The 25254-nt window shown below is 42.8% G+C and overlaps 4 protein-coding genes across 4 annotated transcripts; 1 reads left to right on the top strand and 3 right to left on the bottom strand.

Moving 5' to 3' along the window:
- Positions 1 to 4323: 4323 nt before the first annotated feature.
- Positions 4324 to 6341, top strand: EAE98_005666 (uncharacterized protein; the record flags this gene model as incomplete). The annotated part of the gene is made up of 2 exons (XM_038953288.1): positions 4324 to 4378; positions 4432 to 6341. The coding sequence occupies 2 exons, from the start codon at positions 4324 to 4326 to the stop codon at positions 6339 to 6341; spliced, it is 1965 nt and encodes a 654-aa protein (XP_038810389.1).
- A 2522-nt stretch (positions 6342 to 8863) lies between these two features.
- On the bottom strand, positions 8864 to 13245 carry EAE98_005665 (uncharacterized protein; the record flags this gene model as incomplete). Its single annotated transcript, XM_038953287.1, has 6 exons — positions 8864 to 8890; positions 8951 to 9379; positions 9439 to 10704; positions 10895 to 12261; positions 12328 to 12472; positions 12532 to 13245. The coding sequence occupies 6 exons, from the start codon at positions 13243 to 13245 to the stop codon at positions 8864 to 8866; spliced, it is 3948 nt and encodes a 1315-aa protein (XP_038810388.1).
- Positions 13246 to 15397: 2152 nt separating this feature from the next.
- On the bottom strand, positions 15398 to 15586 carry EAE98_005664 (uncharacterized protein; the record flags this gene model as incomplete). Its single annotated transcript, XM_038953286.1, has 1 exon — positions 15398 to 15586. One exon carries the CDS (start codon positions 15584 to 15586, stop codon positions 15398 to 15400), a length of 189 nt encoding a protein of 62 aa, XP_038810387.1.
- A 4193-nt stretch (positions 15587 to 19779) lies between these two features.
- On the bottom strand, positions 19780 to 23996 carry EAE98_005663 (uncharacterized protein; the record flags this gene model as incomplete). The annotated part of the gene is made up of 3 exons (XM_038953285.1): positions 19780 to 20667; positions 20725 to 21306; positions 21357 to 23996. 3 exons carry the CDS (start codon positions 23994 to 23996, stop codon positions 19780 to 19782), a joined length of 4110 nt encoding a protein of 1369 aa, XP_038810386.1.
- Positions 23997 to 25254: the final 1258 nt, after the last annotated feature.

The raw sequence follows: 25254 nt of genomic DNA, 5'->3' as shown, positions 1-25254 counted from the left end.
GTTAAGGGGGACACATTGACTTGTATTAGGTAATTCATAGGTAGGTAGCGTTTGTTTATAGGGAATATTAAGGATTATTTGATATTTGTCGGCTTTGACGATGTGATTGTGAAGAGAATTTATGAGCATTGAACAGTCTGGATTATGATACTTGGGACGAGTAATGATTTGTTTGTCTCTCGACTTCAGTACTTACACGATGAGATAAATTTAGACCAAGGCCCAAAAGATCTTTAAATGTGTGGTTTCATTCTGGATTCGTATGGTGCATTTGTATTCTCTTTATATGTGAGATCTTAGGATATCGTGATCTTCCAAGTCGTAAATATTGAGATACTACTAACTAGAAAGGTTGAGATGATAGAGCATGAAGTAAATATTGATTTGGTACTCTGAGATCAAACTTCATGAATATACATATATTAGCCATACAATAAATAACAACTACCTACTCGGACATATTTATTAGAAGAATTCTAGCTGAGAGTGTGACCTGACCTGCATTACTTTCAGATCCAAAACGAGGAACTGAAGTGATCTCTCCTCAGGGTGTTGCAACTATCGAATAAAACAAACTTTCCACACTCATTCGTTAACAGACTATCCGCTGAAGTTATAAGATGGATACGTGTGATTTTGCACCAGAATATAGATGAACTTTAAGTTGTATGCAATTTACTTTCATTTCACCTCATTCGCATTCCTCACGAAATCGCTGATCCAAGCGAGATCACATTCACAACCACCCAGTCTTTCGACTCGGAATATTGAGGTTTCCAAACGCATGCCGGCAAATTTTTGGCGTCCAATGAGTTTTCACAGTCTCACACCGAGGTCACCAGAAAATCTGCTGGATGGAAATAGCCGTCTATCAGCCTAAGTATATTATTATGGCCTTTTAATTTAACTTCATTTACCATGTAAAATACATCGAGGCAATGGCATTGACGAACAGGAATACCTCAAGATAAGTTGTGTGAATGCCAGCCGGGAGATACTGGTCCGCTTTATTGCTGCGTCGAAGCTTTCGTCCTTTCTCATCTTGCTCGTGACTTGTAGACTTCTTCGCTCTTCCAGCCCTAATGGAACACTTCTACTCTCGCATCTCAATGCATATGATCAATATCACAATCGACTACAAATCAAGCTTACCCCATTAGTGCTTGAATGACTGCGCGCTACTTGGCCAAACCCTAGAGAAAATGGATATCATCAGAGATATTTGCAACGGCGTGACAAGTAAATTTCGCAAGAAGATGGTGAATGAGAAGAGTGCCGAATTGATCAGACACTTACTTGATGTCGGGTCGGAGGTACCTGAGGGGATCATTTATACAATGCGAATTGTAATAAACGATGGGAATAACACCTAGGAGTATCTAGTTCTTCCCCACAAGATCAGACGTCTTTCGAAATGCCTGCAATCATTCCGGCGTAGATGACTGGGCTTTCCGAGATGTCGACATGTCAATTTTTGGTGGTCTGTTGAGAGGGATGCCCGGACTGGATAGTATATAGATAGTATATAGGACTGGGCAAAAGTGATGAAAGTGATAGCTATTGGTATGATGTATAACGAGTCTGTCTACATTGCCATGCAAATCCGATTTGTGGATGAACTGGGGAAGGTACCAAAGTTTGAAATACTGGCTTATGCAGTCTTGACTTTTGATGATGAAGAATTAGTAAAAATCGATTCCAGTAACTGCCCATTGCCAATTGGCGAACAGTAAGCAGTCTCGAGGTAGTCTGTAGCGTATGTACCTAGTAAAAGTAAAGACCAATGTTGAAAACACCGTTTCATCTCTCTCCGCATAGATCAATTACTGCGCTAGCCATCATTGAAGATGATAACCTTGCTATTAAAACACTTAATCGATCACTCTCGCGAGATCTTAATCATAAATTTCAAATTTGATTTATAGATCTATAGGTAAATGAAAAGTGCTCGAAACTCGCACATGCATGTTACTAATGTCTGACATATAAATGATCGTATAACAGATTTGATGTACTACAACAATTATGTTCTATAGATCTATAGTGATGCCGACTTGACAATGTAGCTGATTGAAACACGGAATCATCTACCGTTAACAGCATTTCGTAAAACACAATATCTTTGAAACCTGGGAGTTTCAACCCCAGACAAGAACTAATAAGAATACCAAGATATGTTTTCGTTATGATTGTGACTTGTGGCTTGTGTATAATGATTATTCAGGAAAAGTCACTTGATTTGAAGCTTACGCAGTGCTAAGGCTGTGTAGAGCTCTTTGCATTGTACAGACGAGGACACCAGAATAAGTATCTGTAATCATCAAATCCGAATCGAAGTTCTGAGGTATGTGTTTGTAAGACAACGCTGGCCGAATCGCTGGCCAAATCACCGACCAAGAATGTGATGTGATGATAAACTCCACCAACACCTATCAAGAGACCGAACAAACCGAATTGAGCACAGAAGAAGCGCGCGCATGAGAGCAGCCGCCACCATAGTAATGGCTGCGTCCTTACAGTAATGCATACCTAGGTATACCGGTATGACATTGCGAGATGAGGCATTTGTATAGTTGGTTTCCATTGGCAGCTTCGTTTGATATTATAACTTGGCTTCTTTTTAACTTTACCGAACATTCCGGATGGAACTTCTATCGACCCCACTCATGTCAAACAGCAACATCCTCGTCGTCAAAGTCAAAACAGAGCGTCCATACGATCGATACGATTCCTTACTCATAACTCAAGACCGAGCATCAATACGATCAATACGACCGATAGTATGTGTAAGATCTAGTCTTCCCAAATACTGGTGTACCATATCTGCTTTTAAACTGGGGAACCCTCTATAAGGATTTTCGACAGAACAGGGTTAGTTTGCCATTCCAGGTCTCATTTTCCCCTTAAGACTTGGCTTTGACCCAATTGATCTCAGCTTGCTTTTGTTTGGAATTACGACTGCGCCTTGTGGATGGAGGATTTGCATAAATATGCTTACTCCGCATATCTCATACTCCTTCCGAGGCAACTATCTGCCTGCTTGATGAGTGAGCTGGTATGCATGGTATTCTTTATTTGATCCTCTTCAAAGGCCAAAGGAGATTTTGCCAACCGAAGCGCCGAGCTTTCTTGATAAAGAGAGTTTAGACTACTCTATCCATTATATTAAAGCGGACTTGTCGAACTAATCCGAATAGCGACACCACAGCGGGAGAAGCCGATTATCCGCGCAGTAAGGCAAAACAAATAGTGGCTGCTTTATTTTATGTTTTCTTCGATTTAAGTGTGTTTTCCTATCTGAAGCTCTCACTTCGCATTTCGTATAGCTCTCATTCCATACGGAGTAGGTACCTCCCTACTCCACTTGCCGAGTACACAAAGACAGGAGAGGAGGTCTGTCTTACCTTACTGTACCTTTTCCCCTCCATTCCCCCTGCATACAAGACACCCGAGAAGTAGCCGGAAGAATCATTATCATCATTACCGTCATCAAGAACCGAATTAGCAACACTCGAGTACATCCCGCAGCCAACACCTGTCCTCCGTGTACAATTTGAAATTCACCGCAGCTTCTTACATCTTCTCTCCCCACATAATCAGCACTTTCTTAGTTCTATTCTCATACAAGGCTGTGAAAGGTAGATACATTAGTGGACCGGTACAGCTGTACATTTACCATACATTAGACGTCTAATACATACCTACATGCGTCTAATGTAATCAATACCAGCGAGAATTTTGCTACATTGTCTCGCAAGATTAAGGCTGAGGTCTCATCAGAACGAATTTAGTCAAGCAATATAAGAACTAATGATTTCTCTTATATTACCGGTACCCTAACTACCTAACTACCTCGCTGCTTGACTAGCAACTACCTTGCACCTATCTCGTCTCAAAAGGATTTCTTCACCCAATTTACTTTTTTTTCTCAAATTCTCTGAACGAATCAAACCGAAAGCTACCAATTAGTCGGAAATTTGCGTACATTAGTCGTCTTTGACTCCCTGTAGATCTCCCGTACTAACGTTTAGGCCGAAAAAAGCGTGGACCTGCGTCATACGAACATATAAACTGGCCGAGCCTCGTTCTTTAGCTTTGCCGTTCCCGTTTGAGCCCTTTGATTCAAAACATCATCTTTTCCAACAAGTACGGGAAAGAAGGAGAGAACGAGAGGCGAGAGAGAGAGAAAGTTTTACATTTAATTTTTTAACTATATTATATCTTCTTTTGAATTTCTTTCTCATCTTTCCTTTCTCTTAAATATTCCACCTACCCACCTACCCACCAACCCACTTACAGGTAACACAAGACACTCAAGTCAATATGAAAGCCTTCGGAGCTATAGTAGCTTCGGTTGCATTATCTTCAATATGTGATGGTAATTATTAGCCCAAGATAGTTCTACCTTCAAAATTATTAACACATTTCTAGCTCGTCAATTGGTTTTACCTCGAGATGCATCTCCCGAAATTATCGCTGCTGAAGTGTTAGCTGCACCGATGTATGCTATCAAGCGTGCATTACCGGATTCACCAACAGGAAGCTACACACCAGGAGCAGTAGATTGTCCTGATACCAGACCAACAATCAGGAAAGCGAGTGAATTATCTGCCAATGAAACATCATGGCTAGAATTACGAAGAAATAATACCATTCAACCCATGATAACTTTCCTCGAAAGGATGAACATTTCCGGATTCGATGCAACCGCCTATATAAACAAGGTCTCCGGCAATGCATCTACGTTGCCGAATATCGGTATCGCAATATCTGGAGGAGGTTACCGTGCAATGTTGAATGGTGCTGGATTCGTCGCTGCTGCCGATGATCGAACAGCCAATTCAACAAACACGGGACAAATTGGAGGTCTTTTACAAGCTACTACCTACCTTGCAGGTCTTTCTGGTGGTGGATGGTTGGTAGGATCAATCTATACCAACAACTTTAGTAGCGTCGAAACTTTACGAGATAGTTCTGATGTGTGGAACTTCCAAAACTCGATCTTCGAAGGACCTAACGATGATGGTATTCAGATCTTGAGTACTGCTGATTACTATAGTACCATTGAGAAGGAGGTTTCTGGAAAAGCGGATGCTCCTCTCAATTTCAATACTTCGGTCACCGATTACTGGGGACGCGCATTATCGTTCCAATTGGTTAATGCTACAGACGGTGGACCAGCTTATACATTTTCATCAATTGCACTCCAGGACAACTTCGCCAATGGCGACATTCCTATGCCTTTCCTCGTCGCTGACGGTCGTTCGCCATACACCGAGATCATATCACTAAATTCGACAGTCTACGAATTCAATCCGTTTGAGCTTGGTTCGTGGGATGCCACGACATATGGGTTCGCACCCCTTCGTTATATTGGATCAAATTTCACTGCTGGTTCCATCCCTGACGGGCAACAATGTGTTCGTGGTTTTGATCAAGTCGGCTACGTGATGGGTACTTCGTCCTCACTTTTCAACCAATTTTTAATTCAAGCCAATCAAAGTTCGCTTCCAACTATTGTCACCGACGCGTTCACTGCCATTCTCGACAAGATCGGATTCATCAACAATGATATTGCGCAATATCAACCTAACCCCTTTTACGCATTCAACAATGAAACCAACCGCGATGCCCAAGCCACTCAATTAGATTTGGTTGATGGTGGTGAGGATGGTCAAAACATCCCTCTTTATCCTCTCATCCAACCTATCCGTGAGGTAGATGTAATCTTCGCCATCGATTCCTCCGCCGACACCACCTACTTCTGGCCCAACGGAACCTCCCTCGTCGCAACGCACGAGCGTTCCCAAAACGCCACCATCGCAAACGGAACCGCATTCCCGTCGATCCCCGGCCAAAACACATTCGTCAACCTCGGACTCAACAAACGCCCCAGTTTCTTCGGTTGCGACCCCTCCAATTCCACGGGCCCAACACCCTTAGTCGTCTACATCCCCAACGCGCCCTACATCTACCAATCCAACGTCTCGACTTTCGACCCCTCCTACAACGCCACCGAACGCAATCTCATCATCGAAAACGGCTACAATGTCGCCACCATGGGTAACTCCACCATCGATCCCGAATGGCCCACCTGCGTTGCCTGCGCGGTGATTTCCCGCTCGCTGTACAAGACCAACACCACCGTTCCCGATGCATGCACCGCCTGTTTCAACAGATACTGTTGGAATGGCACGTTGGATACGAGCGATGTGGTCTACGATCCCGCCTACATCGTCGGAGAAGTTTCCGCTTCTTCCGATGCAGCAGCCCTGGGAGGAAACAAATTCACAAGTATCGTTGTTGCGGTTGCTGCAGCTGCATTTGTTGTCTTGGCATAATATAATAGGAATATGATGTGAGGAGGAAATATATTAATACCATCCGTACCAGGAGGGAAAAATATCGCGAAAATAGGGACAAAGTTTCGGATTTTGGGATGGGTTTTTGGATGGTTGTATATATAACGACATTCTAATGAGGGATGACGGGGGTCCGATTTTTACTTTATTTTTCGCATTTGTATTATATCAAAGAAGGAAGGAATGAAGGATGTTAGTTAGTTAGTTGTTTGGTAGGTTGATTTTTATTTTCCAATACCTAGTATTGACGGGTGAGCGATGATGATAAGTGGATTATTATACTATGGATACCTTTTTTATTTTTATGTAACAACCTCGAATCGAATGATGATGTATATGTATATATCTACGTATGTATGTATACCTAATTCTAAGAAATATATTCTCCTATTGATAGATATTAAAAACTGGAAATCTTGAAAACTCAACTAACCTAATAAGTAAATAAGTATATATATTAATTACTCAGATAATCAACTACTTGAAATCTAATCTAATACCTCCAGCTATCTAGATACTTCTACTATTATAATAATATAAGATAGATACTCACTTATGACTCATCTATCTCTATATTAGTAAAAAGTAGAGGCGAATAGATTTTGTTAAAAGATAATCGAATCGAGGATTTAAAGTTGAGGGGGTTGAGTGGATGGTTTTTTTGATGAAGTTGAGGATTTGTAGATTTATAGGTACTAGGTATACGTATCTAGATATATATATATATATATATATATAATACGTATACATGCATATATACAAATACAAAAATATAATAAGAAATTAATTAGAATATACTAAAATACTAAAATACTAAATATATTACTTATATCTATCTAGGTATCTATACACATTCTATCTCATCTCATCTCACACCCACCACATCTCACACCCACCACATCTCACACCCCCCTTTCCCATTTCTCCTCAATGTAAGATCTTATATATCAGAATACTATATTTCCCCCCTCCATTTCCCCCTCCCTCGCCCACTTTTACTATAGATTTAGTATAATTTATACCTTCTGAGTAGAAGCAAAATTTCTATCTCCTCCCCCCTCCTCCAAAGCGATTCCAATCCCCTTTCACTCCCCTTTCCTTTCCTTCATTCCCTCCCCCAAAACCATTCCACTCAACCCATAACCCACAACCCATAACCTATAACCCATAACCCACAATCCACAATCTATCAAATCCAATCATCCAAAACTGACCCTCTATAAATCATTCAATTCTCATCCCCATCCCCATCCCCATCCCCATCCCCATCCCCATCCCCATCCTCATCCCTATTCCCATCCCCATTCCCATTCCTATCCCTATCCTCATCCCTATCCCTATCCCCATCTCTATCCCTATTCTTATCCCTATTCCTATCCCCATCCCTATCCCCATCCCCATCCCCATCCCTATCCCTATCCCCATCCCCATCTCCTTTCCAATCAACTTTCCAACCAACCAACCAACCCACCTCCAAATCCAACCCACCTCCAAAACACAACACAACACAACCCAACACAACATCGATAAACAAACCCTTCTCGCTGCTAAACATAAGGTTGTACTTATATTATAATTAAATGATTAAATAGTTAGTTACCTAGGTAGCTATCAGAGCTTTAGACTTTAAGCATACATACCTACCTACTTACTACATCAGTACGCGATGCATACCGAATATGTAGCCAAGTAGTAGGTAGTTAGATAGATAGGTATGATTAGAAAATAAATACATATCTTTTTATCTTTCAGCACTTGTTATTTTCTCACCCCCCTCCCCCAAAGCACACACATATACAACAAAAAGGACCTCAACTTTAACAACAAATCTGACGCAAGCTTCAATAGGGAGAAGAAAACTTAAAAGCAACTCACCAATAGTCTTCGGAAGTAAGTAGAGTTAAAAAAATCACCCAAATCACAGCATCATCTCCACCATTTCAATGTGCATCATGATTCTCATTTATTCTCATCTCCATACATACATCGAACCTTTCAAATTCATTTGAATTCCTCTCTTCAAATAACCCCCTTACCCCTCACACCTTACATATCCATCATCATAATCACTAGCATTCAATATCCCCCACCCTTCCATCAAACCATCCACCAGATTCTCATCAATGCATAATTCTCCACCGCCAAAAAAAGTAGTAATAGTAGCAAACACTGCCAGTTCGCACAGGAACGAGTGTTATGAAAGTAAATTGATTTGAGCCCTCTGAGAAATTTCCCGGATGGGTGAAATAAAACAAGGCAATTCCATGCACCAAACAAAGATACTTCGCCCAAATTCATTTGACGAAACGTGGTTTATTCCCTTTGCCCAAAAACGCCCTTCGCCATTCTGAAAATAGGTTTGGATGAGATAATCGAAACGAACAACAAGTACTCGCAGTTGGTGGTATCTACGAAAAAGAAATTGGAAATAATGGCAGAGCTTTTCTGTGCCCATTAATCCATGCATATATCATCGAACTTCGACCAAGATGAATTTCACACTAGCTGCTATGCGCACGCATTAGAAGCTACAGAACTGCTTAGTACAGGCTCTGTGAAAGTTAGAATGTGAATCAGCAAGTGCTTACCCTCGCAAGTGGATCCTCAGCATCTGCCGTTACAAGTGAAGGACTCTCCACACTTCCATGATTTATAGGGCCAGTAGTCGTGTATGCACGAGGCTCAATAGCCGGTCTCATATGGGCTGGTGTGGGACTCGATGCAGGATGCTGTGTACCGCGAGTACCATTTTGCGAGTTGGGGCTCTCCTCATTAGCGGATTGCCTAACCTCCCTACCCTTCTCGAGCAATGCACCTCCAAGAGTTGCACATTTCAAGATTGTCTGAATGAGATGATTTTGTTTCAGAGGCTTAGAAAGGTATTCATCCATTTGGGCTTGAATACATTTTTCGCGATCACCCAACATAGCGTGTGCCGTAAGTGCGATAATAGGCGTTCTTTGCGTTCCAAGACTTCGTTCGTACTCTCTAATCTTAGCGGTTGCTTCGAAACCTCCCTGCGATAGTGTTAGTCATATTTCTCCCATGTTATAATGTGATTGCACATTGCACTTACCATAATTGGCATTTGAACGTCCATGAGAATAACATCGTATCGTTTCTCCTTGATGGCATCTAGTGCTTCTTGACCATTGCCAACGACAGTAACGACGTGATGATACTTTTCTAGAATCTTCACTGCTAAGCGTTGATTGACGATGTTGTCTTCGGCCAAGAGAATGTCGAAGGATTTTGTGTTGTCCGCCAATGAGGGTGCAGCTCGGTTCTCCAAGGCAGGAATCATACCGTTGCCAAGATCGATCGTTAAACATGGAGTGGTCATGTAAGAAGTGATACCAAGATCCAAAGCAGACTTCAAGCTGACATGGACGACAGGAGCCAAGAGAACAATTGGGATATACTTGAACTCATCGATTGATCGCAGTTTTCGAGCGGACTCAATTGAGTCCACAACAATCACATCGTAAGTTGAAGCAATCTTTTCCTTGGTTCTTCCATTGCCGAGAAGAATGGTATGCTGCTCAGAGTCGACAACAACGGGTACCAAACCAAGTTGTGTAAGCATAGTGATTATTTCTTTTCCATGACCAGTCTGTCCTTTGTCGATAAACAGAACATTGTGACCTTGATATGGCTTGAGTTGTTTCTGAATGAAGCTGATGTCTGAGGTTGCGAGGCGGACTGTACACGTGAAGTAGAATGAACTGCCCTTTCCGTACTGACTCTTGACCCAAACGTCTCCACGCATGAGGTTTACAAGTCTCTTTGAGATTGATAGACCTAGACCAGTACCTCCGAATTTTCTCGTCATAGATCCGTCTGCTTGTTGGAAAGTGTCGAAAATCAAATTGAGTTTATCAGCTTGGATACCGATACCAGTATCAGAAACGCAGAACTCGACTGCATATTCATTTGGCGCGCAATGATCTTGTTCGGCTTTTTGGATCGTCAAAGAAACTTCACCATGCTCTGTGAACTTGATAGCGTTTCCAACCAGGTTGAGAATAATTTGTCGAAGACGGAACGAATCACCAACCACGTGATCTGGAACTGAACTATCCACGCGGTAAGTGAGATCTAAGAATTTCTCATTTGCCTTGACGGCCAGAGTCTTGAGTGCGTTGAAGACGGTTCCTCTAAGAGTGTATGGAATCTCCTCCATGATCATACGGTTTGCTTCGATCTTTGACAAATCGAGAATATCATCAATGATGGTCAATAAACTGTTGGCCAAGTTGTGAACAATGTTGAGCATTTCTCGTTGATATTGAGTAAGATCGGTGTCGAGTGTCAACTGGGTCATACCAATGATACCGTTCATCTATCACCAACGTTAGCGAAAATGTAAATACATTAGGTTAAGGAGAATGAAAGATTGGTAAATGGGATCAGTGATGAACAAAAGAGCCTGCCACGTAGAGCATTTCAATGTTCAAGCTAGTACAAACAGTTGAAAAAGCACTCGAGCGTAATGCAAAAGAAAACAGAGCGGGGAACAGAGTGGTACTAACAGGTGTTCGAATCTCGTGAGACATGTTGGCCAAGAATTCAGACTTCGTTCTGTTGGCAAATTCGGCAGCCTCCCTAGCCAAGGTGTTTCTTTGAATACTGTCCCTCAAATTGTAGACCATCTGGTTGATCTTTCGTTTCAACTCATCCATCTCTCCAGATGCTTCGACAGTGATCAATTTTGTGAAGTCGCCGTCGGTTGCGGCGTTAGTAATATCACCAAAGGCGCGCACTTGAGTTGTCAAGTTGTTAGCCATGGTATTGACATCCGTCGTGATCTCTTTCCAACGGCCGCCAATCCCGGCAACGTCAGCTTGACCACCCATCTTACCATCCACACCCACATCTTTGGCGACTCTTTGCACTTCATTGGAGAAGATACTCAATCTGTCTACCATGTTATTTATGGTTTCCTTTAGTATGAGTATTTCACCCGCAGCAGCAACCTCAATCTTCTGACTCATGTCGCCATTGGCAATAGCTTGTGTAACAGTCGAGATACCTCGTACTTGAGTAGTCAAGTTTCTGGCCATGGTGTTCACATTTTCGGTGAGGTCTTTCCACTTTCCTTCGACGTTATCAACTTGCGCTTGCCCACCAAGGGTTCCATCAGTTCCGACCTCCCTGGCGACTTTGCTAACCTCAAAAGCGAATGTGCCAAGTCTGTCCACCATGGTGTTGATGGTATCTTTCAGCGAAGCGATTTCTCCCTGAACTTCCACTTCAATCTTCTTGGTCAAATCTCCTCTAGCGACAGCGGTAGTAACCTTTGCGATCTCTCGTACTTGTGTCGTAAGATTCATGGCCATACCATTCACATTTTCGGTGAGGTCTCTCCAAGTGCCTTCAACATCATGCACTGTTGCTTGCCCGCCCAGTCTACCTTCGGTACCGACCTCCCTAGCAATCTTCGTGACTTCTCGCGCAAATTGTTGTAATTGGTCCACCATGGAATTTATAGTCTCCTTCAACTGCTTAATTTCACCCTTACACTCTGCCTGAACCTTCTGTGTCAAATCTCCCTTTGCGACAGCTGTTGTGACAATGGCTATATCGCGCACTTGTGTGGTGAGGTTGTTGGCCATAGCGTTGACGTTCACTATCAATGTGTTCCACATGCCTTGGACGCCTTCGATTTCCGCTTGACCTCCAAGAATACCTTCAGTTCCTACATCTCTTGCTACGCGGGTGACCTCGGCGGCGAACGTTCTCAGTTGATCCACCATGGTATTGATCGTTTGTTGCAGTTGGAGTATCTCACCCTGAGCTGGTCTCTCAATCTTTTGTGTGAGATCTCCATGGGCTACAGCAGTAGTGACGGAAGCAATTTCTCGGACTTGATCGGTGAGATTTTGTGCCATAACGTTGACTGTAAACAATTAGTCAGTTCGCCCAGATAAAATAAACAAAGGCCTCCAAAGTGGTAAATACATACCATTGTCAGTCAACTCCTTCCATGTACCATCAACACCAGAAATCTTGGCTTGTCCACCGAGAATACCTTCTGTGCCGACCTCTCTCGCTACACGGGAGACCTCACTCGAGAATATCTGAAGCTGATCCATCATAGTATTGATAACCTAAAAAAAAAAAGAGTTAGAGAGGGTGGATGCGGAAAAGTTTGACATGATATGCTTACCCGCTTGAAAGTGGTAATCTCAGGGTCCATCTCCACGGAGTGGATTTGTACCTTCTTACTGAGATCACCTCTAGCTACAGCTGTGACAATCTCTCCTATTTCCCGTAGAGCTTTCTGGAAAGCCTCGTTGGCTTGTTGATGCTTCTTCAGTTCTCTTTCGAGAGCTGCTACGCGTTCGACCTCGAGAACATTGAGTGCTTGTTCTTGTCTCTGCTTCTGCTCAAACAGTTGAGCATGTACACCAGCCAACTCAGATTTCTGACTATCGAGTTGTTTCGATTGATCGTCGACATGTTCGCGGAGTGCTTCGAGTTCCTCATCACTCAATTTTGTAAATTTAGGAGGCCTTTCACCGCCGGTGGGCGCTTCTCTAGCGGCGAGCAACGAATTTACGAGTTGTTGTCGGGAGGTAGTACTCTTTGAGGCACGGGATGGAGCACCGGTGAGTACATCTGCAAAAGCAGATGGTGCTCCTAATTCATTCGGTGTATCTGGTAGGGCTTGATTATTGACTGTGATCGCCTTTGCTTCTAATCTTTGAACTCTTGAAACCAAGGCCGTAAGTTCTCGTTCGAGGGCAAGCTTCTCTGATGTAGCTGCACCTGGTAACCTAATCCCTTTATTGCCGTAGACATTCGCTGGTGGAAGTTCGAGACTCGATAATGCGAGAGTTTGCAGGATCGCAATAGTGTGTGCTATTGTAGAATCCCCCATTTTGGTCTCTGTATATGCAGCCAGGCTGCTAAGTCGTAACAAAGAATTTTCCGTCTACCATGAAGTCAAAAATCTCAGTTGGCCGCTTCGACGGTGTCGGATTTTTCGATCGGTAAATGTAATACGAGGTGGTGGTGTCAAGGAGTGGACGAGCTGCAATTTTGTTAGGTTGAGATGAATGGGTGGGTTGCGTGGGTGCGTGGGTGCGTGGGTGAGTTGAGTGAGCGAGTCAAAGAAGACTTCACGATTGCATGACGCTCTTAAATCGAGAGAAAGGGGGGAAGAACTATTACAATGATTGCGAGTAAAATAGGAATTACCTCTACTCTTTTGAAGATGTGTGAAGTGGATGTCTTTTCTCTAGTAGAAAGTCCAACGGCTTGTCTCCCTTGTCAGGTCGACAACTTTTGATCTCCACTACGAAGCGACAATGCCGATTTCCGATTGGAAGGAATTTCAAAACAGGACAGACCCTGATCAAATAGGTGGAAAGGGAATGAATGGATGGGGTGATAAGGTGGGAAAAAAAGAGGTGATGATAGATAAATTATAATACAGAAAATTTTAAGTTTCGAGGAGAGAAAGGTAGAAAAGGCTGTGTGAGGTTTGAGATGCGAGGTGTGAAGTGTGAGGTGTGAGTGTGACTTTGTTGTATTCCGGACACGAGAGAGTGAGTGTACCAGGGAGGGTAGTTAGGGAGGGAGGGGGTGGAAGTAGTAGTTGTTCTTGTCGTGTTGGAGGATTTCAATTCTTTCTCTCTTTTTGGGAGGGTTTGTATTGGAAGAGTGTGTGAAGAAAGAAGGAGAGAGTTTTCTATACTTACACAGTATGCAAATTGGAGGGAATATAGAAGAAGTTTTGATATTTGTAATCGAGGAGATGGAAGAGACGGTTGTCTATGTATGTTGATTGGTAGATAGATAAATAGATAGATAGATAGATAGAGAGATAGAGAGGTAGAGAGGTAGAGAGTTTGAGAGTTAGAGAGGTAGGTAGAGGAAGCTTTTCTCCTCCTTCGATCTTGTATGATACTGTTACGAATACCAGAACTGGTATTGATTTGCTGGTATTGATTGTATGGTCTGATATGGGACGGTAATATGGTATAACAGGACACCTAGGTAGTATATTATGCCTTTTTGTCTTTTGCTGTCAGGGTTCCCCCAAATTCACTTTACTTATCTAACTTTCTTAACCACACAGGGGCTTAGCGGTTCACCAGTTTATCGCTTATGTTCCATAGGGACCAAACCTTCCGTGGCTTTGATATGGACGGAATACTACGAGACCGTGGACGACCTAGGGAATTGAATCTAATCCACTATATACAGACTAATTCATCTAATATCAATTCATTGTCAATGATAGAAGAATGGGAAAAAGAAAGAGAAAGAGAAAGAGAAGAATTAAAAATTAAAACAAAAAAGCATAAAGAATAAATAAAAGAAAATACATTTCATTCTATAAATACATCTATCAAACAACACCTAATCACAAACGGCTTCTCTTTTCTTACCTAGCTACAATATCTCTATTTCTATTTCTATTTCCATTTCCTTATTTCGCTCAATTAATACCTAGGTACACACACACACACACACACACACCGGCTTCTCCAATCCCTCTCCGCTTCGAAACCTATCATGATTAGACCTATCATACTCGAAACGTCAAATTCAACCTTTTCGACGAGCAAGGGATAAAAAGAAAGGTAAGAATCCTGAATGGCTTGTGTGTCCCAGGGATACATTTGCCAATCCATACCCAAGTAGGTGAGCGAGCGAATCGTATCCCATCTCACATTCTTCCACTCTGACCACGACATATTCACCCCACGACGCTTTTGCGTTATATTGGAGGAAATGATCTCTTCTTCTATCCAATGACCCTTCTTTCCAACTGCTGCTCGCCTCAAGATGCAGATGCAGTATTACTCGGCCATCTCGTTAGCATCCTTAATTCCTCTCTTGCCCACGTTAAAGTGGAATGAATATACTTCCACCATCACATCACGAGTCTTTGCACGCATCACGAGTGAGATCGATTTGACACTGACGGCTGAGGCTTTTAGGCTTGTAAGTTGTAATTGTGTCCTTCGTATCGCCAAGTTGGGGATAACGGTTCCTTGTGTTTAATGTTCATCAATCATCAATCATCCCTCCATCCCATCTATTTCATCCTTCCCTTCCCTTCCTGAGGCTTCCTTGCCAACACGTTGGGTCCCTGGCATGATTCGAACAACGCAGCCAATCTTAGAAACGGTATAATCTGGGGATAAACCTGGAGAGCGAGAGAAGTTAGAACGTTCGATATATTCCGACTCAAGACCAGCGGCCTCCATCGTCTACCGAAGAGAGAGAGAGAGAGAGTCATTAATCTTGGGAACCCTTACAAGCCTTGATATGTCAATTTGTCAAATCACAAACAGTGTCACCGGAATCGCAGGAATCAACAGAATTGAAACGTTTCAGATTATAGATCATTCGAGTAGATCTCTGCGCCCGATCTTCCATTTCCGCTTCCATCAGACCAAGATTTACGACCAACAGGGCCTGGTGTAATCAAACTTTGGTGACAGTTTCGAGAAGGGATCGACAACAGTTGCATGCATTAACTTAATTCTTATTGCCTGAAAAAGCGAACCTACCTACCTAAGCATCCACATCCACCCAACTAGCGGATGGGACGTTTTTCGGTTAGTACTTCCCATTTTCTTTTCAATACACCGCTGCTTCAACCACCACCCAACGTGGAACGATGATACGGAAGCGCGAGAAGCACAAGAAGGCCTCGAGCCCCTCCAATTCCTTTTTGCCCATCTCAAAAAGCGGCCTTCGAAATGCGAAGCACCAATAGTTCGTCTTTTGCTTAACTTCGGGGATTGTGCAATCTGCATGCGCAAATGGCATGAGTGGGAACCATCTACGGACCTACCGGTCTTGATTGGCATTGAATGGCATGGTCATCAACTCAACCCCCTTATCAAAATCCATGCGGAGGCTGTGTACTCCGTCGTACCGTACGGATTTTGGTTTAAAGGCTCAAGAATCCGTTGCCGTTACTAATAAGATATCCTGACATATTACCCTACGAGCCTACGAGCCTACCAAACCTTTTTTCTTTGCTTTGCTTTGCTTTGCTTTAACCCATCCCATCCATCAATAGCTTCTTCACACACACACGGCAAAACCGAGGCCAACAAAGCAAAAAATGGCATGAAAGAGCCGCTTCATGCTCCATGAGCCTCATTCAAAGAAGCTCCAGTTTTCATACTTCTCTTTCCTTGGCTTTTATGACGTCCTGAGCTGATCTAAATTCAATTTCTTCATCAAATTTTGAATTTGGTCACCAAAACAATTACCGAAATTCTCATACAAAACACCAGTACCAGTGAGTGAGTCAGTGACAAAGAAAGTCATTTTTCGCCTTCCCCGTTCCAATTCTTTCAAAAGATTCTCCAAACCAGTCCAATCCAATCCAATCCAATCCCTCAAATCCGAAAAACAACACACCAAAACCCCTCCAAACCCCGAAAACCCTTTCCCATCCCAAAATGCGAGTCAATCCTCTCTTTTTTATTCCCCTTCCCAGTTCCCAAAAATCTCAGGGTCCTAAAAATCCTTGGTACAGTGGACCCTTTATTTCCCTCCAGGGAGGGCTATTTTAGCACCGAGCTGCCACACTCGCCACGCTTGCCACGCTTGCCCAAGCTGCCCAGCGAGGTCCGCAATCCCTAACATCCATACCTAACTAACCTAACATACTTAAACCACACTATCCCCTAACCAGCACGCTCCCACTCGCATCTCCATAATTAAGGCTCGGCTATGCCTACGAGTTGGCCGGCGCTTCGGATCTTTTTGCACGTGTACCTAGGTAGGTATGCTCGTATGTACGAAGGACATACCGGTAGGTAGGTATACGAACGAATATGTTAGGTATGTATGGTATGTGTATTTTGTAGATCGACATGCCTACCTAGGTATTTATCCATAGATAGAAAGAAAGAAAGATAGATAGATAGCACATCTCCATTTATTTCTCTCATCAGCTGCGCTGCGGGCTCTCAGACCGGTTTATCGTAGGTACTTAGTACTTAGTACTTACTTACCGTGTGAATATCCCGCCTGTTCGTATATGTATATTATATTATATCCCCTTAGGTACGTTAAATGGGCTCTGTCGCTTAACAGGGGCATATCAACCAATCAGATCATTATAATTCCTTGATTTAATTCAATATTCATATTCAATTTTCAATATAAAAATCAATCAATATTATTTTTATATCAAAATTTTGAATATAATAATATATACTAATTTTCAATCTTGAGCATTTTTCAAATTTCAAAAAATCGAAATTAGAAATCAAGATTTTATATTATAAATAATATAATTGAAAAACCATTAAAATAACTATTCTATCCAATAAGGCTTTATTATTCAAGGTATATCGCACAGACTACCTTCGGAGCCCATTTAACGCACCTAAGGGATAATAATTTGTATTTGTCAGGAGGGAGGGAATTTGGGAAGAGAGCCTGAGACGCTTGTTCCTTGAATAAATCAAACGAAATAAAATAAAATAAATATATGCATGCATGCATGGTGCTTTTATATTCTATATAGCAGAGGACAGTAGAGTAGTAGTAGAGTTTAGTAGTATATCAAGAAACTACTAGGTAGGTATAAAGGACTCTTAGCCGCGAGTTGCTGGTTAATAGCTCATCTCATATACATCTCATCCTCATCCTCATCCTCATCCTCCATCTTTAGCATATACACATACTATCCATACCTAGGTATCTTCAACACGCCAAACTCCAAACTCCAGCCTCCACGCTCCATCTCCAGGTCCAACGGCACCAGCCCAAGAGCCGCGCGCGCTACCAGCTATACCAGTGCAGGCAGCGATGAACCGACCAGCCAGACGAGTGCAGACCAGCCAGACACACCATACACCACCCCAAGCCCACAAAGCGCACCGCGCACCACCCACCCCCGGCAGAGGGGCAGAGGGCCAAGCCCCCCCCTGAAGCGGGTGAAAAAAAAAAAAAAAAAGCAAGAAAGCAAAAACATCACAAGAGCCCTACCTAATAGCCAAACCAGCCAAACCGCCAAACCTCCAACCTCCAAACCATCCAAACCATCCAAACCTTAAACCTTACTAACCATTCCATGCCATTCCATTCCCTCTCCCCTCTCCCCCTCTCCTCCCCTCGTACCAAACATCCCTTTCCGCCCCCCATCCCCTCCTCCCAACATCCCAAACATCCCCTCTCCACACCATCAAAAAAAAATTCTTCAAAAGATCCCCCAAAAATCCTAGTAGATACATACCTATTACTACTATATAAATTCCTACCTAAATAACTATCTATCTACCTATCCCCCTATCTATCTACCTACCTATCTAAATAAATAAATATAATATAATATAACAAGTATCCCCTCTCCTCTCCTCCACTAAAAATCCTCTCTCCTCCCAAACATCCCAGTATTAAATTCTCATTTTCATTCTCATTTTCATTCTCATTTTCATTCTCATTTTCATTTTACTTTTTTGCCTCTCTACTCTTTATCTCTCTACTCTCTACTTTTTACTCTGTATCTGTATATTCAATATTCATCGATTTAATAATCCCATTCTATCCTATTCTATCCCATCCCATCTCATTATTTACCATCTCAATTTCAAAAAAAGTTCAAAAAAAAATCAAAACACAAAATTTAGAAATCATGAGAAATAAAATAAAAAGACACCTAGATAGACTCGAGGTATTATACTAGGTATATTTATTTATATACCTACCCCCTCCCCTATATATCTATATCCCTATACACCCCCCTCTCCGCCTCCCTACCTCACTATCACCCCTCCCCCTCTCTTCTCCTTCTCCACCCAGCCAACAAAACGCACAATCCTTTTCAAGTCAAAGATTTCTCAAATTAATATCTCAGTATTTCTACATACCTAACCTACATACATATATACACAAAGCCACTACGCCTTCCTTTCACTCTCACCCTCACCCTCACTTCATTACCCCCCTCCACCTCAGTCCCATACCATCCCGTCCCATCCCGTCCAGCCAAGCCAAGCCAAACCCAAAGCAAAGCAAAGCAAAGCAAGCAACCACCACAACCACCACAACTTCAACCCAACCCCTAGCAGCGATAAATCCATCAATCAACCTGCACACAACTACCAACCATCTCTGCGAGATCTTCAAATGATCATCTCAATAATTAGTTACGTATGGATCCCTATTGTCTTTCCCAAATATCTTCCCACAAACCTCCCATCTTCTGCTCAAATCCCCAAAGTGATAAAAAAAATCTCACCAAACCCCACCGAAACCTCAGAGAAAAGGAATAAAGAATATCTAAATCCCAAAACAAATATGCCAGTGGTATCTCTCAGTCAAAAGAATAACGCCTACCATCTTATCTCGTCTCCTGTCATAGACTCATAATTACTTCCCGTCATGCATAGATCCCATCTTTCTCTCCATTGAAAAGAGCCAATCTCCTCTATCTCCGAGGCAGATTATTCGCTCCAAATCTTGGTCCACCTCCACTTGCCAAACTTTGTCTCACAATCATTTCGGCTGCTGCAGCTGCAGCTAACCTCTCCTTTTGCCTACTCCTATCTCTCAGATAAGCCGTTGCCTCTGGTCTCATTCTTAAAATTCTCAGAATCATATCATCACTCGGATCAGCCTGTGCCTGTTTCCTCTTCTCCTCCTTGGCCTTTTTCATAGTTCCCAAATTTCTGCTCAACATGATACTCTTACTCCTGCGCATTGAAGTTGATCCCATAAGACCTCCAAAAGAAGCACCGAGAGTAGCAGGCGCCGAAAGACGATTGCGTTGTTGTTGAGCACGTTGAGCGGTTGCAGTGGCCATTCTTTCCGAGGTGCGGATGAGGTTATCGGTGGAGTCAAAGTAGAAGAAATTAAGTGTAGCGAGCTCAGAATATTTGGGGGACTTGAGAACATCAGCGGGCACTCCCATTGCTTCGCCAGTTTGCTCATCCCGGGCATGAAAAAATTCGAATAGAAGTTCAAGCCATTTGAAAACTATGTCCATTTCTTGTTGTGTGAGAGGTCTTTGAGTAGATGGCTTGTCTGAGAGAGGTGGAACTAGAAGACTCTCGAGGGCGATGAGAACTTCCTTCCATAGTCGAGTCATTACCATAATCATGGATGCATCTGTTAAAGTCTGCTTCATGATAGCGAAATTCTCATCGAAGTAATTGAACAGTGGCTTTAAAGCGTTCTCGACATCCTGAGGGGTCAAAGTTGGAGCTATTGATTGTCTGTTCTTCCAGAGACTAGTTACCGATGCTACTGAAATGCCTCGAGATAGTAAGCCCCTTAGGGCTTCATGCGAGAGACTACTATTAATATATTGCGAAAGCTATGATCGTTAGTCTATGGTATGAACTTGCAGAATTTTTGATGAGTTTAAACGTACCTTATCCGTGATCTTTCGCGTCATGTCTCTTTCAGTTCTCTTTAGCAATCGGAATGCCTTACCAAAATAGAATTGGATATCATCACGTTCTCCCTCCATACTGACACGTAACAACAGACGACCTTGAGTATCAAGATTAAGCCAGTACTCACGAGGCATATAATCGCTGAAGTGAGCTGGATCCAATTTCAAAGAAGTTCTTCCAACATAATCATGGTCCCCAAATGTATCCCAGTCCCAAATTGTCGCAATAATATTTAGTGGACCTTGAACTGTTATATCCACGGACTCATCCCACCGAGGATTGAGACTTCTCATCACGACTCGAGTCTTGGCTAAGCGCTTTTGATATTCATCACCAAGAACGACATATGGATCGCTGGTGCCGTTAGGATCGCAAGCCTTGAGATCCTCGCCTTCCACGATCTTGATGGTAAATACATATTTCGCAGTTCTTCTCTTTTTCTCTACCGGTGGTGCGTTTTTGGCAAGAAGTTCTGCACATGCATCGACGTTTATGGTTTTCTCAAGAGCATCAAGCTGCTGCACGGCATATTCGATGTTGTTGAGCTTAACAAATGACTGTAACTGCATTAGATATGACCTTCTACATTTGTATATATTGAACTTACTTCGGGGTAGAACTGGAAAGGTTCTATCTTCTCCTTGTTATTCCAAGCCTCTTTAGCCAGTTGCATCCACTTCTCCTGTTTTGTTTGTGACGCAGCCGCTTCTTGCGCGGGAGACAGCCTGTCCATCTCTTTTGAGAATTTTTGCTCGAGGACTTCGCAATATCTCGCCAGTCCAATGCCAAAGGATTTCGCCAGAGCTGTCATGAATTTGGCGTGCTGGATCGTGTCGGCCCAATTTAGTTGGAAGATCTGATCAGCCATTTGATTGAAGAGACGGAATATGTCAATGATAGACACACTATGACGCTCATCATCTGATGGGGTTTGGTCAGGATGATCCGAGCGAACCTGAAATTGATCTTGTTTGATAGCTTGGTCAACAAGATCTACCGTTTTCGCATCAGCACTGCGAATCCAGCGCCAAACAAAGTCAGCAAGCAAATCCTCTATATTGAAAGCGAAGGATCTACTGGGTAGAACATTGTGATGAATACTGCGGATCTCAACAAGCTCCTTATATAGATCAAACCCATCCTGTAGAGGGACTTCGCTTTCGTTGGTATGTGCCACGTGCAAGATTCTCTGGATCAAATCATTCGCATCATCCTCAAAGCTAGGAAACATCGTCTCGACAAGGATTGTCAGAGGGTTGACACCCATGATTTCGGGATTTTTTCGATATCTTTTTTGAATTCGCTCACATAATTTCACGACAGATTTCCCCAATTGAACAACATGGAAGAATTCCCATTCCTCTTGATTTTGAGGAACTTCTGCTTCAAGATATTCCCTATACACTTCTGCCGCTTTAGATTTAAGACCCTCAATCAACTGTTCGACATAAGCATCGTAGCCACCAGGGCTTGTTGAGAATAAGGGATCGTTTTTGATATGGGTATCTAAGATGAGCAGGACTGGGCCAGGAGAAGGCGGCTTAGCTTCATAGCAATGTTGTAGAAGATCATATAGATCACGGAGAAGTGCATCATGTAGACTTGTCAAAGTTTGACGGTATAAAGCAAAATCATGTATCGTCCATTCATTTGGATCGAAAGAAGGCAGACTCGCAGTATGTGTATGCGTATGCGTACTTGCACGTTTGTTTTCCAAAGACGATGGTGGGTTCTTGATAAACTCAAAGGCGCTATCAAGCTCATCAAGCCCAATCTCCTGGTCTAAGAATTTTTGGCTTGCGACATCTAAGAACAAAACGAGCCTTGAAATTTGTGGAATTCTCCAGCGAACACACAATTCGGTCAACAACTCTAAAGACTGTTTGCTGAGAGGCTGGGATTCGGCGCCATCAGCTTGAGCATGGATCTGATCATAGGTCATGGCATAAGTCAAGATTGTTCGATAGTATGCTCGTGTATCTGTCGGTATAAATGTATATGTGGACTCTTCCAGAAATATCTTCGAGGGTTCATCGTCCTCAAGGCACAATGAAGACATATCTGCGGGTTGTTCGAAATTGTAGCCAGAGCCTCCATCTATGGGGCTTGTTATAGCTATAGATTTAGCCAAGTCTGCATATGCTTGATCCTCGGCACCTGAAGTGGTCATGGAAAGTGGTGGGAGTGGTGGGAGAGCTCTATTCTTGCCGGAAGCCTTAACAAGATCCGGCCTAGCTTGAAGTATCTCCGAAATCATGGCCGAAAGTTCAGGTATTTCTGACCTCTTCCACGTCTGGTATCCCTCATCAACGTCAAAATCCTCGCTTCGTAGAGTTCGTTTAGTGTTTGCATTCAAGCAATGCTGGTAAGATTTCAGATCATTGAGCGCTGCGGACTCCGTCCAGATACTTTTATTCAAGTCAATGTCTGTTTGAACTTCCGAATTACTCATACCAAATATTTTTCCCACAACTTGTGCCATGGGCATATCCTTAACATCGTAGCTTACTGGTGCGGTCACTTCAATGGAATGGCCCCCGCCAGGAGCAGTGGAAGAGTTGACGTATAGATCTTGCGAATTCGTCAATAGCTTATTCTCCAAGGTTGACAAACGACTCATCAGCTCGGGTCGATCTTTGTCCTTGTCAAGATCCTTGAGAGTTGCACTAATCAGTCTCACGAACAGAGCCACATGGCGATCCACAAGGGCTTTCCACGATTCATCATCCGCTGCTTTGCCCTTTTGTAAAGATTTAGTGGTATTTGAATAGAATATCAAAACCAAGTCTTCAACACGTCTCTCTTTGTCCATACGCTTTCGAAATCCTGGTTCAGTAAGAGCTGTATAGGCCTCTGCGAAGGTTCTCTTGACAGCCGGCTCCTTGTATTCTGGGCGCCTCTCCGTCCCTGTTAAGACGCCTTGCAAGCGCTTCTCTAGCTGCGACATGAATCCATGAGGGAATTTGGTCTTCGTGTCCTTCATAAGAGAAAAATCCTGCATCAACTCTCCTATCATGACACTCTTCCTCGAAATGATCTTTCTCTCTGCGGGGATGTATTGTTTGGTCTTTCGTCGAGGTTGGAGAAGGTGGTGCAGATATGCAACCCTGAGGGCGAATGTGTATGCATCGGTATAACCAATAGCTTTCGGTCGTGATCGAGAACTATTTCGAGATATAGACATGCGCTCACTATTTGCAAGACTGTTCACCCGACGGTTGGGGCGAGTTCGAGAGGCGGACGACATCTTGTCCCCTTGAAGAGCAGTTATGCGACAGGTAGACAGAGAAAAAGGGAGGTTTGAGGGGGAGGATACCAAGTCTTCGTTCAATGTCCTTAGGAAACCAGATTTATCTTTTCTCAATGCTTAGGTATGCGATTTCAGATTGTAGAACTCTCTGATTGTGTATGATGGTTGTAAGAACATTAATATATCTTGACAATGAAATGCGATAATAAATTCAAACAGGCATAGGACGAATGAGGGAATGAGGAATGAGGGAATGAGGTAACTTTTTTTTATGGTAGATGTCAGGGAGAGGCGTAAGAGGTAACGGTAGGCCAAATGGCAGCCAGCCTCATGAAAATGGGAGGACGCAGGACTGGCGATTAGGAGAGAATCTTAAGTTCCAGGGGTCGCTAATCTGGTAATCTATATTTCCAGGGTGTCAGATGCTCTTTAAATTGATCTGATGAGTGTGCGGGTGGTGGTCGCGCTGCTTATGTTTTTGAGGGACAAGACAAGACAAGCTCGAGACAAGTACAAGTTCCAAGTTTGTTTCTTGGAAGTGGTGTGTGCACATGTGTGCCAACCGGGGAATTGATGTTGTTGTTGATGTTTATAATTCTGTCGTAGTGAAAGTAGGTAGTGGGTAGTAGGTACCTAGGTAGGTATCAATATATATATATATATATATAGGTACCTATATATATCAAAGAAACTGTGGATTGGAAATGGGGGGAATGAAAACGATTCAGAATCAGATGATGTTTTGTTATTCAATTTCCCCCCTACATTGATATTAAAAAAACAAATACTGAAACTTCGTATCTTGGTATTATCGTCTCTTTTCCATGCCTAGGTACCCAGTAGTCTATCTATCTATCTGATGGATCCTTATCCCTTTCTTATGCGTACCTATGGGGATCTCAGACTTCTGGTGGTGATAATCTGTTCTATAATCTAGATTGTGTATATAACAAAATGGAGTACCTACCGAGCATAGCTGGAGTATATATGTGTGTATAAATCGAGAATATGTAAATGGGTATAAATAGAGAGTATATACGAGTATATGTACCTAGTATATAAATAGAGAGTGAAGTTTGAGAATTACTCTGCTGTGATAAATACGAAACCACTTTATATACCTCCAGCTACTCTGTATGGGAGGTACCCAGGCCGAGCCAGGTATTCAGCAGAACTCTATAGTGGCCGGGTCCCGAGCGCGTGTACCTAATAATATTGCCTACCTGCGTGCGGACTAGGTAGGTAGTCAGTAAGG

The sequence above is a fragment of the Botrytis deweyae genome (genome assembly GCF_014898535.1).
Source record: "Botrytis deweyae strain B1 chromosome Unknown BDEW_011, whole genome shotgun sequence".
Lineage (NCBI taxonomy): Eukaryota > Fungi > Ascomycota > Leotiomycetes > Helotiales > Sclerotiniaceae > Botrytis > Botrytis deweyae.
This window is presented reverse-complemented; position numbering and strand designations above follow the sequence as displayed.